At 42.3% G+C, this 12,780-nt stretch overlaps 1 protein-coding gene across 1 annotated transcript; it reads left to right on the top strand.

The window, feature by feature from the left end:
* The first annotated feature begins 2,505 nt into the window (after window positions 1-2,505).
* On the top strand, window positions 2,506-11,416 carry LOC138651549 (taste receptor type 1 member 3-like). The gene is made up of 7 exons (XM_069741843.1): window positions 2,506-2,690; window positions 4,432-4,732; window positions 6,181-6,921; window positions 7,063-7,260; window positions 9,353-9,473; window positions 9,555-10,345; window positions 11,333-11,416. Exons 1-7 carry the CDS (start codon window positions 2,506-2,508, stop codon window positions 11,414-11,416), a joined length of 2,421 nt encoding a protein of 806 aa, XP_069597944.1.
* The last annotated feature ends 1,364 nt before the right edge of the window (window positions 11,417-12,780 follow it).

Raw genomic sequence — 12,780 nt, 5'->3', positions numbered from 1 at the left:
ACATGCAGACTGATCATGTAGGCAGAGGAGGAAGGGCTGTGCAGCAAGCAGAATACCTGGGTCATAGCTAGCTAGCAAGTAGGGGTGAGTAGAGTGAAGAGTCTGGTGGGAACTATTGACACTCAGTATCTGTAAGCATAGGTTGCAAGAGTTGTACAGCAGTGCCTTGCTTTCAGAGGGAGGTGACCGAGAGGGGCTGCAGCAAGCAGTGAGAGAAGGTGGGCTGTGTGGCATCGAGAGGCTGAAGACACAGACTATGCCAGGGTAAATGGAGAGCTGAGAAGAAGGTTGCCATCAGGCTGCGTATACTATTGTGTTAGCCCATTATTATTAGAATCACCAACTGTCTTCCTGTCCTGTGTTAAAATCAAGTTTTTGCCTATTGTGAGAAGCTGTAACCACCAAGTATGTTGCTTCTTGTAAAATTCTGCAACCACTAAGTTACATCTTCGAGAGTAAAGCTGTTCTTGAACTGTCGGCTGTGTAAGTCTGAATTCCTTCCTCCTTCCACTAGAGAAGAAAACACTCGGCCACTAAAGACCACAGTGTCATACATACTTAAAGGGACACAGGATGATTCAAAACCACCCTGTTGCGCACACTTTAATGCATGCTAAAAACATTTTGATAGTGAAGAATTCAATAAAAAAAAACATCTGTCTCAGGAATAATGATTGGGTGTTCAATTCGATATTCGAATATTAATTACAGATCAGGCAGGAGATATTCTTAAGATTTTTATCCTTAGCCCTAATATCTCCCTGTTATAATAGGAAGATGAGAAAGCCCAACTGATCTCTAAGTTACAGTGCCCACTAGTGGTGGGGAATATATTGTGTCTGAGCCACGTACCATGAGAATAGGATATACAATTACAATTAAAAAATTGACAAGCTTTCTGGTGTTTGCAATAAACCTAACGAGAATGATTCAAATATCTCAGTACAACTAATATAACAAGTGGTTTCTCCAAATTCTTCACAAAATTCAAAATTTAATTATTCAAACCCCCTGAATAGATGTCCTCATAAGAGAACACATTTATTTCAAGCACAATCTATAATAAGGGCTTTATTTGATACATCACATGCGCTTGAAATAAAACACATCAAATGCCTGGACTGGTTGGGGGTTTGTTGACTCACTTTGATTGCATATTAATATAATACAGTAAGTCGAGAGAGTGGTCTGCAAAGTTTAGAGAAGAGGTAGTTGCATTGCACAAACAGAGCAAAGTATATAAAAAGATACAAAGGGATTGAATGTTCCTAGAGATACAACTGGAAGCAGAGTTCACAAGCTCAATGTAGCTACACTGGCTGCACTACATGGATGTGGCAGAAAAAAAGACGCTGTCATCGACCGTCACCAGAATCCTGACGAGCAGGAGGTCAACAACACTCAAGTGACTGCAAAATACCTGCAGCAAGATGCGGTGGCAGCAGGCACTAAGACATCAGTTTCCACAGTAATTCTCCTACAAAACACTGATTATTTCCAGGTTCGAACTCCAAGATGACACCTCTACTGACCCAAGAGTACAAGAAAAGCCGGCATCAATCTACTCAAAGCCATATCAAAAAGCTACAGAGGTTTTGGGATTCTGTTCCGTGAAGCAATGAAATAAAGCTGGAACTTTTAAGGCCTACGACTCGAGTCAGCAGTAAGTCTGGAGGAGGACGATTTGAAGCATCCCCTGAAAAGAACACCTTGCCTACAGTGAGGCATGGCGGTGGCTTGGTGATGCCTACAGTGAAGAATGATGGTTGCTTGGTGATGCTTTACTTCCTTGAACACTGGAAACCTTATGCGTGTGGACAGCAAGATGGATTCAATAAAGCAGTAGAAAATTTTAAAAGTAAATGTCATTCCTCATGTGAGGAAGCTGAATGATCTCAAGCATATTTTACAAGAAGTCCTGCAAGATTCTGGAGTGGCCATCACATTCAACAGATCTAAGCCTCATAGAAAATCTTTTATGGGATTTTCAGAAGGCTTTGTGTTGAGCTTATTACATTAATTTTACTTAATTGGTTTATTGAAAACAGCAAAAAGTTTGATTTTGATTGTAACTCCGTATGGTAATGTTAATTAAAATAGCAAAAAAAAAAACTACAACACAAAAGATATCATGTATACTGCTTATTTCCCATATTTTGTGTGTGAAGGAAACCTAAGAAATGTGATTTTCAGTGAAGGTGTCTTTCTTTTTACTTAGATTGTAAATCGTGTATTCCAATGTTTTCAGGTCTCCAGTAAATGATGTGACATCAGCAAACCTCACAATTTGACTGCAAATTCTGACTGTCTGGTGCAAGACAAAGATTCTCAATTACTCAAATATTAGGGTCAGTGACACAGGAGTTCACGGATAACAGGAGATTACTGACTGCATCGTATTTCCACCCATTATATTCGGTCTCTAATACTGAATGTAGCTTCGTGCAGTGATACTGGTAGTTTGTACACCATTGTCATCTGAGGTCTTCATCCGCCATCGACGTAATGATCTTCTACTTCATCTTGTTATTAAGGTTCAGTGAAAGGTTTGTACTTTCGACCTCTGAGCCTGTGGCTTACCAAATATTTAGGAAGCCAGGAGAATTTATGATTGGAGGTTTGTTTCCTTTTCACACCAACGTTGATGACCTGGAAAGCTATTGGAAGCCAGAACCTCTGAAATGTTCCAGGTAAGACTTATAATAGCTCCATATGGACAGTGACTTGCCGCTCGCCAAAATGATGGACCTCTTCTCTTATCTGTCCTCACCTCAGCTTTCCTGGCTGTTGTATGGAGCCATGACTATAGGTTCCGAGGAAATACTCAAGCATACTAACGAGATGTGGTGGCCTTTCCTAGTAATTGGTGGGGACAACCCTTCACCAGTCTAGATGATACAGGTTAAATGAATATTGCCATACTAGACCAAATTTGTTATGGGTTGTGGCCCCATCAGTGTAACTTCTTGTTTTCGGGGGGAACAGAGATTTTCTAACCCCATTCTGATAGATGTGGTGGCCAACAATCTGCAGACTGAAATTATAGGAGAATATGTGACTCTTATCTATGAGCTATGCAAGTTTACTCATTTCCACTTCTTAATTAGTCATGTAGTTGGGTGCAACTGCTTCACTGGAGACCTCTGATGTCCAGGTCGGTGTGTCTACCATAAATTTCTGTTTCCACTTGATGGTAAAACCCTTAAGAAAAAAATTCAGTAAGGATCCCTACTAAGAAAATCCATACATTTGGGCAAATAGAAAGGGGTCATTGAGAGTCACTTTTACCAATGATTTGGCGGTTGTATTGTATAGTTGGCTCTGTTCTGGTTGATAAATGAAGGGCTCTAGGGTGGAAGCTTATAGGGCATATGGCCATGATATAGGCTAAATTTTCTTTGCAAAGAAACCTAATTCCGTTCCGAACCCAAAGAAACATAAAATGTTACCGCATGTGCCGCTTTTATTCTAGATGTCTTCTTCACGATGTATGCATCTTATGGACCAGTTTATAGCCCCAGCCAATTGTCCTTGACGCCTCATTCAGTTTTATGTCGCCCAGAACAGCACACACATTCACTATTGCTGCTGACTCTACAAAGCTGGAACAATAAAATAGAACATTTGGATTCCTATAAGAGCGGATCGTAAAGGAAACGGACGGCCGCGTTATAACATAGACAAGCATTTTCAGAAATCAATCGACACATTGGCAGTAAACACTACAGATATACATTTTTGGGGCTGTAGATGCGTTACCCTCTGTTGAATGTAACTGTGGCTCAGCCATCTAGAAGGTTTCTGGTTTCAATGCTGGGAATTAGAGGGATTGCAAAGAAATAGAGAAAACACATAGCATCAGTCCCATGCAAAACTCAATATTTTTGGAAGGAAAGTAAACCACAACCATGTTTTTCGAATCCTTATCTCCAGTGGTCCCTTACGGTCTTTTGTTTATTTTCGTGCAGGGGTGACATGCTGTATATCCATTTGATTGCTGCAGCCGATCACAGGCATGAGTGGTGATGCTAGCATGTTCAGCATGAGACCACGGAGGCCATGAGTGGCTGCAGCGGTCATGTAGATGGACATGATGTCATTGTTGCCCGTGAGTCTAGAGGGGGACAAGAGAACATTGGAATTGCTATGGTTTTAGAACATTTGCTGCTCTTCGGGTATTCTTTTTTCTTCTTCTCATGGATGAAATGAGGTATTGCATAGTACCTTCTGAAATAAATATGCTGTATATATAAGGCATGGATGTGTTGGGTCCTCTAGAAAAAAAATGCTCTTTTCGCCGTTTTTCACTCTGGATCATTTATGAGAACCACCGATGTGGAAAGAAATCCCCAATTCCTTATTAAGGAATTTTATAAACTAGGTAACCTTTTTTTAATGACTATTATTTTTACTAAACATTTTCTACTGCAGCTTGAATCCTACGGGTTTTCTACAGGCGTTGGCAATGAAATTTGCTTTCGAAGAAATCAACAATAGCACCACCTTACTCCCAGGAGAGACTTTGGGCTATGAGGTCTATGACACTTGTCTTAACTCCATAGCTATTCTGCATCCTGTACTGCTCTTCTTAGCTAGAAATGGGACAGAAGATGTGAAAGTGAGCTGCAACCTTACCGAGTACAAAACCCGAGTTCTCGCTGTGATCGGGCCTTCATCCACTGAGATCGCCACCGCCTCCATGAAGATTTTCAGCACCTTTCTAATTCCACAAGTAAGTCTTATACGATAACAGCAACAATTGGTATAAATCTTTATAGAGTATCAAGTCTAGCTTTACACCACCTATCCATTGGCTCAGTGGTGGACACAGAAGAGGTTCCTGTGCAAGAACAGTACATGGGACATTGAAGTCTAATAGCTCATCATAATGGACAATTCTTTGGAGATGGAAGTAGGCCATCTTATCTCCTGGACCCTTGGGAGGGTGCACAGGTGCGCCAATGCTATGTCCGCCCCTGAGTTGGATTATTTGAGGTGGGGAGGGAAGTTTTTTAAAAGTTTTGCACTAGTTTTTTTGCCACCAGAATTTCCTAAATTTTGTCACTTCATTTTTTTTAGCATAAAATTGTGCAACTCTCTACTTTTAGAAAGTGGGTGACAAGTTGTCCTGATGGTGAGGCCCCGAGCAGTCAAGTGTAGCCTATTGAATAACGAGTCTTCAATATTCCTGCAGCACCCCCGGTGGAGAAATGAAGCACTGCAAAATGTCCAATGGTATTAATGGGCTAAGTAACAGCTCATCAGCACTTATCTTTGGCTAAAGGTCTTCATACATATTAGGTTATAGTTGGCCAAAGCCTTCGATTTTGGTGGGATAAGCTGTCAATGTTACCTGCATGGAGGCCTTCTGTCTCTTCCACAAAAGATGATATTAGAGGTGAATTAAAATTCCCCATCTTTCTGTTTTCCAATCAGACAAGCCACAGCCAGATGAGTCTGGCAGCATCTTACTATGCTCTATTGATAGGAAACACAAAAAAGCTCAGTCAGGCATTCATATATTTGGGTGAGTTGCCAGAGAAAGGTATGGCGCCACCTGATTAGAAGAGGGGTTCTGAATCCTTAATCTCGCTCTATTAGTCTGGAATGTTTTAACAGGGTATTTTAAGGAGGATCTGCCACCAAGTAAAAAGTAGCCAGTTTTTGTCTTATTCCCAATGCTCACCTGAGAAATCTGTTATTTTTTTTTTTCAAAATCCAACATATGGTTCCTGAGATATTGGCCTTTTTATTTAGTGCTAACTTTTATGGTTTTTAGCAAGGGGGAGTGGCTCGAAAGATCCTATGGGGCGTGTCTTTAGGATGTTCTGCATAATTAGCATGTGAACCACGCCCCCTTGATAAAGACCATACAAATTAGCACTCAATAAAAGAGCCCATATCTCTGGAACCGTAAAGCGGATTTAACAAAAAAAAATTGGAATCCTCAGGGGAGCAGTGGGAATAAAATAACAGCAAAAACAGGTCACTTTTGGCTTGGTGACAGGTCCTCTTGGAGATTAATTTTGTGGTTTACAAAACTCTTTTAGGAATATAGGTTTATAATTGGCTGGTACAAAAAGTGTACAAAGAAAAGGCCTTCCCTTTTAATGCTAGAAAAGGTGCCATTACTTTTGTCGAAATCTCAGTTGGGTACTTTCGATATGCTTATTTTTTCAGATCAGTTACGGTGTGACTTCTGAGGCATTTAGTGATAAAAGCGTTTATCCAGCCTTCTACAGAACTGTGCCAAGTGACCAAAAACAAGTGTACGGTATGGTGGCATTGATGACGTTCTTCCAATGGAATTGGATAGCTGCGGTGGCCAGTGATGACGATTATGGTGAAACTGCTCTTCAACAGTTCTCTTCTTTTGGGATGGCCAGTGGAATCTGCCTTGCTTATGAAGGCCTAATTCCAACGTACCTCTCCACCTCTGACACAAGTACCGTTATTGAGGAAATTTTAGACAAGATTGTTCAGGCCGATGTGGAAGTAGTACTGGTGTTTGCATCGTTGACTCAGTCCGTAGCGCTCTTCAAGGAGGTCATTGTGCGCAACATGACGAGGGTGTGGATAGGAAGTGCATCCTGGGTCTTATCACAAAGTATTCTTTCCTTGCCGGGAATTGAACGTATTGGCACAGTCATTGGCTTCTTTCCAAGTTCCCACACTGTTTCGGGATTTGATATGTTTTTAAGAAATATGATCTCACAGACATATACACAAAATGTCAGTGATGTATTTCAAAGCATTGCCCTTGAACCTGATAAAGTCCCAATCATTTTGAACCCACTCACAGCTTTGCATGCCCACAGCGTATACACGGCGGTCTATGCCGTGGCGTACGCATTACATAGACTTCTTAACTGCACTTCTATGAAATGCAACAAACAGGACTCTAACATCTATGCATGGAAGGTAAGCCATTTTCTATGTTCTTTCCATCAATATAATGCGCATTTGTACCTTAAGCCCGTTGCTAAAATGCCAATTTGCACTCTAGAATGTGGTGAAACTAATAACATAAAATACCCTTATTGATTTATTTTATTCTGGTAGTTGCTGCAGGAGGTGAAGAAAGTGAATTTCTCCATCTTTAACACGTCTTTCAAGTTTGACGATAATGGAAATCCTAATACTGGCTATGATATAGTGACCCATAGTATGTATGTAATGGGCTTCTCCAAAATTGGATCCTACAACAATGCAATGGAACTGAACAGTACTCTTATTAACTGGGGCACTCCTATGAATGTGGTAAGTTGGGAAATCAATAAAAATGGCAGGTCTGGAAAATGTCTATACGAAGTGGATGATGTTGCAGTTGATACCAATTTCCAGGTGGCCATGTTAATCTAGATGTTTTTTGGCCAACATTGCAAAGTTCTTTTCTATTTTTCTTACGCTCTCTAATTTTGTTTTGAGAGGGAAGGTGTGGGTAAATAAGCACCAGCGTAAGAGTTTGGGTAGTACTGGGCATTATGATTTTAGTGATTGGTTTTTGGCTTGTTTTGTGTTGCAAATTTGGATTATCTGGTTTACTCCTTTTGGCCAAAGAACAAAAAGACTTTTGGAAAGGTTTCCGCTTCCTTCTAATGTGACCTTAGAGTTTATGTGACAGCAACAAACAATTAACTTATCATCCTCAGTGAAAAATGGACTAATAAGGGTAAAAGATTTTATTTCTGATTGTATGGAGTCGAAGTCCATGACCTATTGAGCATCATCAACCAGTCAGACTGCTCTTATCCGCAGTGATATTGTTTGACTCTTGCCAAATTTTAGGGCTAATTTACCCTACTGATTTTCTCGTATGAGTGTTATCCATGGTTTTCATGGATAGCACTCATACCTATGATATTCTGTGGGGCCATTCACATGCCTGGTCTTTTCCTCGGACGAAGTGACTGGTGGAACATATCGGAGTCATGTCCAATTTTGATTAAAGGGTAGGATCAAAATCGGCAACGCAAGTCAATGGATCCGTGAAAAAGTCAGACCGCAATTGGATGACATACGAGTAGACATGGACAAAACAGAATTCATCATCTTTCCCCCATCTCACTCTACCCCTCCACCAGACCTATCCATCAATGACAATGGCTGCTCACTTTCCCCAGTCCCACATGCTCGGTGCCTCGGGGTGATCCTCAACTCTGCCCTCTCTTTCAAGCCACATATCCAAGCCCTTGCCTCCTCCTGCCGTCTCAAGCTCAAAAATATTTCCCGGATCCGTGCTTTCCTTGACCGCGACACCACAAAAACGCTAGTGCCTGCCCTTATCATCTCCCGCCTCGACTACTACAACCTCCTACTCTCTGGCCTCCCCTCTACCACTCTGGCACCGCTCCAATCCATCCTACACTCTGCTGCCCGATTAATCTACCTGTCTCCCCGCTATTCCCCAGCCTCTCCCCTATGTCAAGCCCTTCACTGGCTTCCTATCGCCCAGAGACTCCAGTTCAAAACCCTCACAATTACATACAAAGCCATCCACAACCTGTCTCCTCCATACATCTGTGACATGGTTTCCCGGTACCTACCTACACGCAACCTCCGATCCTCTGAAGATCTCCTCCTCTACTCCCCTCTCATCTCTTCTTCCCACAACCGCATCCCAGACTTCTCCCATGCTTCCCCCATTCTCTGGAACTCTCTACCCCAACACATCAGACTCGCCTACCATAGAATCCTTCAAAAAGAACCTGAAGACTCACCTCTTCTGACAAGCCTACAACCTGCAGTGATCCTGAACTTACTGAACCGCCGCACAACCTGCCCTACCCTCTCCTAGTGTTTCATCTCCCATCCCCTGCAGACTGTGAGCCCTCGCGGGCAGGGTCCTCCCTCCTTATGTACCCGTGTGCCTTGTTATTTTCTCATGTTTAATGTATTTGTCTATATTTGCCCCGTATTCACATGTAAAGCACCATGGAATAAATGGCGCTATAAAAATGTATAATAATACGAGTGCAGATTGATTTTCACAGACTGTCAGAATGGAGAAGGTGGGGAAAACATTTTCTTTTATTTCTCCACGAACTAGAAAATTGGATGACACTTGGACTACACACTGATCAAACTCTGATCAGAGTCTGATTAGAATGATCAGTCCGGGTCCATTTTTATCCTATGTGGAAAAATCAGAAGTGTGAATGAGCTCTCAGATATGCCAAGGTCTTTGGTATCTGTAGTCTCCAATAACTTCTGTAGATGTTAACAGTTTCAGACCAACATACCGGGGACAAAAAAGGTCAAGTGTAGCTTCTAAGCGTCTGGCTGGGAAACTGGTCAAAAGCTTCAGATTAATTATTGAGCATTTATACAGAAGTTTTCTTGCTTCTCCCAGGTTCCAAAGTCTCAGTGTTCGGGAAACTGTTTACCAGGACAAGTCAAGAGAGTGAAGGGAACCCATTCCTGCTGTTTTGACTGCATTGATTGCCAAGAAGGAATGTTTCAGTCTAGTGAAGGTAAACCATTAATGTTGTGTTAATTGTTAGACCTGTATGGTTGACTTTTAATTGACAGAATTTTTATGACTCTTCTTGCAGATGAATATCAATGTCAGTCATGTCCCGTGGGTCAGTGGTCTTATGTACGGAGCACCGGCTGTAGCTTTCCAACCTACATGTATTTACACTGGAGAGACCTCTCTGTAATATTTCTTCTGCTAATATCTTTTGTTCTCCTCTCTCTGATCCTGGGAACCATCGTTCTCTTCTTGAAACACAGACGTAGTCCACTGGTGAGAGCCTCCGGTGGTCACATGTGCTTCTTCGCTCTCCTATCTTTGTTGGTTGTCACATTGAGTATCATCCTTTTTATTGGTAAGCCTGTTGATTTTGTGTGCCAGATGCAGCAACCACTCCCAGCTCTGGGGTTTACTTGTTGCCTGTCAACATTATCCATAAAAGCCCTCCAAGTCATGTTGGTAACAGATTTTAAAGATGTCCCCACAAAATATATCCAGTGGCTAAAGACCAAAGGAACATGGGCCACCGTGATATTTGGTATCATCATCCAGGGATTGTTTTGTACATGGTACATACTCACTGCACCCTCTTTATACCAAAATGAGCCGGTGACTTTCCTCTATAAGTATCTCAAGTGCGAAATAACCAATGTCCTCTGCTTCTTCTTGATGTTTGGATACAATGGACTACTTGCTCTTATCTCCTTCATGTTGAATTGTGTAGCCCAAGCTCCTCCTGGTCAGTACAGCTTGGCAAGAGATATCACATTCTCCACCCTGGCATATTTGATGATATGGATTGTCTTTGTTCCTGTCTATGCTGAGGTCACAGATGAGAAGCAAGTTTTTCTACAAATGGTTGTGACTCTAGTGAGTTCCTTTGGTATAATGTTGGGTTATTTTGCTCCAAAATGTTATATTCTCCTATTAAAACCAGAAATGGCATCGGAAGAATACTTCAAAATTTATAATAATTAATTAATCAATTGCCTGTGACAATAAATGGATTTCTACCTACAAAACCATTACATCCATCTTATTTTATTTAAGGGGGATGAGGAATGATACATTAGCCTTCCTCCGAAATAAAAAATAAAGGAAATAGGCACATGGTGTAAGAAAAAACCTTACGGTAGACATCATCGGGAGGGGAAGAAGGAAAGGCCAAATGCTGACTGCCGTCACTCAAATTAGGTTCTGCCGAAATTGATGAGTTTGGACACCACTTATCTAAGGTGTACAGATATTGACAAATACTCTATTACCATTGTAGTCTGAGGGGAGGGGGTTCCATCACTCTTTAATATGATGGGAACAGAAGTGTAAGGCTTTGCTCACACACAGCGTTATTAAAGCTTTTTTTTAATGCAAATTAAAAGCTGCTTTTCAGAGTACCAGAAAAACCTCTGTGATTTCAGAAATCTCCTGCACATGCTTGATTTTATTTTTCTAACAAAATTTGAGAACTGTAGCATTTTCTGAAACCTGCGGCATGTCGCTTCTTTCAGTGTTTTTTTGCAGCGTTTTTTTTTCACCCATCGAAAACAGTGAGATATTGCAAAAGCAGGTTTTGTTGCGTTTTTTTCTGCATTTTTTGCCTCGTTTGTGGTGAATAAAACTAATTACTGTAGACAAATCGCACATGTACTCCGCACCAAAAAATTGCAGTTAAAAACGCTGCGAGAAAGCGCGGCAAAAAACGCATACTTTGAACACAGCATTTTTAATGCCAAGAGAGCTGGTTTTGGCTGCAGAAAAAAAAACTCTGCATGTGAACATAGCCTAACCAGGGCTTCGATACAAAATCTGCAACCAGGCTGCAAAGTGCCATTTATTTAATACATGCATTTTCATTAGGTCCCCATCAGGATCCACGGTCGTGGAGCATCTGCACCCACTACAGCTATTCCCCTAGAGACAAAGAATCGGACGATAAGCTGAGATATTTCTACACTAGAGATACACTACACTGTGGGAAAATCGATGTGCACTGCCCTGGTCCACTGTTCAGACTGATCCTAAGTGGCTGATATCCCCAGGCACACGAGTAAAAACTACAGTAGATGCCATGGAGAACCATACTGGACGCCGGACCACGACAGTGCAAATCAAATTACTCTTCTCTATCCTACAACAAAACACTTGAACCAATAAATGGAGGAATGGCTGCTGAGAATCTTCCACTTCATAAAGACAAACAGTGGTCTGTTAGAACTTAAGGTACCTTCACACTGACCAACTTAACAACGATATCACTAGCGATCCGTGACGTTGCAGCGTCCTGGATAGCGTTGTTTGACACGCAGCAGTGATCTGGATCCTGCTGTGACATCGTTGGTCGGAGCAGAAAGTCCAGAACTTTATTTCGTCGCTGGACCTCCCGCAGACATCGCTGAATCGGCGTGTGTGACGCCGATTCAGCGATGTCTTCACTGGTAACCAGGGTAAACATCGGGTTACTAAGCGCAGGGCCGCGCTTAGTAACCCGATGTTTACCCTGGTTACCAGTATAAATGTAAAAAAAACCAAACACTACATACTTACATTCCGGTGTCTGTCCCCCGGCGTTCTGCTTCCCTGTACTATCTGTGAGCGCCGGCCAGCCGTAAAGCAGAGCGGTGACGTCACCGCTGTAATCTGCTTTACGGCTGGCCGGCGCTCACAGTTAGTGCAGGGAAGCAGAGTGCCGGGGGACAGACACCAGAATGTAAGTATGTAGTGTTTTTTTTTTTTTTACATTTACACTGGTAACCAGGGTAAACATCGAGTTACTAAGCGTGGCCCTGCGCTTAGTAACCCGATGTTTACCCTGGTTACCAGGGGACTTCGCATAGTTGGTCGCTGGAGAGCTGTCTGTGTGACAGCTCTCCAGCGACCACACAGCGACGCTGCAGCGATCGGCATCGTTGTCTGTTGTGAATTCTGTGGTCGAGCTCCCTCCTGTGGTCATGAGTGGTACTTCGGCTGGTTCTGTCTATGAGCTTCCTCTGGTGGATGTGAGTGGGGCTGCGGCTTCTGAGTTTCCTTTCTCAGGTGACGAGGTTAAGTTGTTAGCTGCTGCTCTATTTAACTCCACCTAGTTCTTTGTTCCTTGCCTCCAGTCAATGTTCCAGTATTGGTCTTGCTCTTTCCTGGATCGTCTTGTGGCCTGTCTGCCCTGCATAAGCTAAGTTCTGCTTGTGTTACTTTTGTTTGCTATTTTTTCTATCCAGCTTGCTATATTGGTTTTTCTTGCTTGCTGGAAGCTCTGGGACGCAGAGGGAGCACCTCCGTGCCGTTAGTCGGTACGGAGGGTCTTTTTGAGC

This window comes from Ranitomeya imitator, chromosome 10, assembly GCF_032444005.1.
Source record: "Ranitomeya imitator isolate aRanImi1 chromosome 10, aRanImi1.pri, whole genome shotgun sequence".
In the NCBI taxonomy this organism is placed as follows: domain Eukaryota; kingdom Metazoa; phylum Chordata; class Amphibia; order Anura; family Dendrobatidae; genus Ranitomeya; species Ranitomeya imitator.
The sequence above is the reverse complement of the archived record's forward strand: the minus strand, read 5'-3'. Positions and strand labels throughout refer to the sequence as shown.

Coding starts and splice junctions, on each gene's coding strand:
- LOC138651549 (XM_069741843.1), top strand. CDS start 2,506: ATGATCTTCTACTTCATCTTGTTATTAAGGTTCAGTGAAAGGTTTGTA. Junction 6,922..7,062: donor CTAACATCTATGCATGGAAG/GTAAGCCATTTT, acceptor TTATTCTGGTAG/TTGCTGCAGGAGGTGAAGAA. Junction 9,474..9,554: donor AATGTTTCAGTCTAGTGAAG/GTAAACCATTAA, acceptor CTCTTCTTGCAG/ATGAATATCAATGTCAGTCA.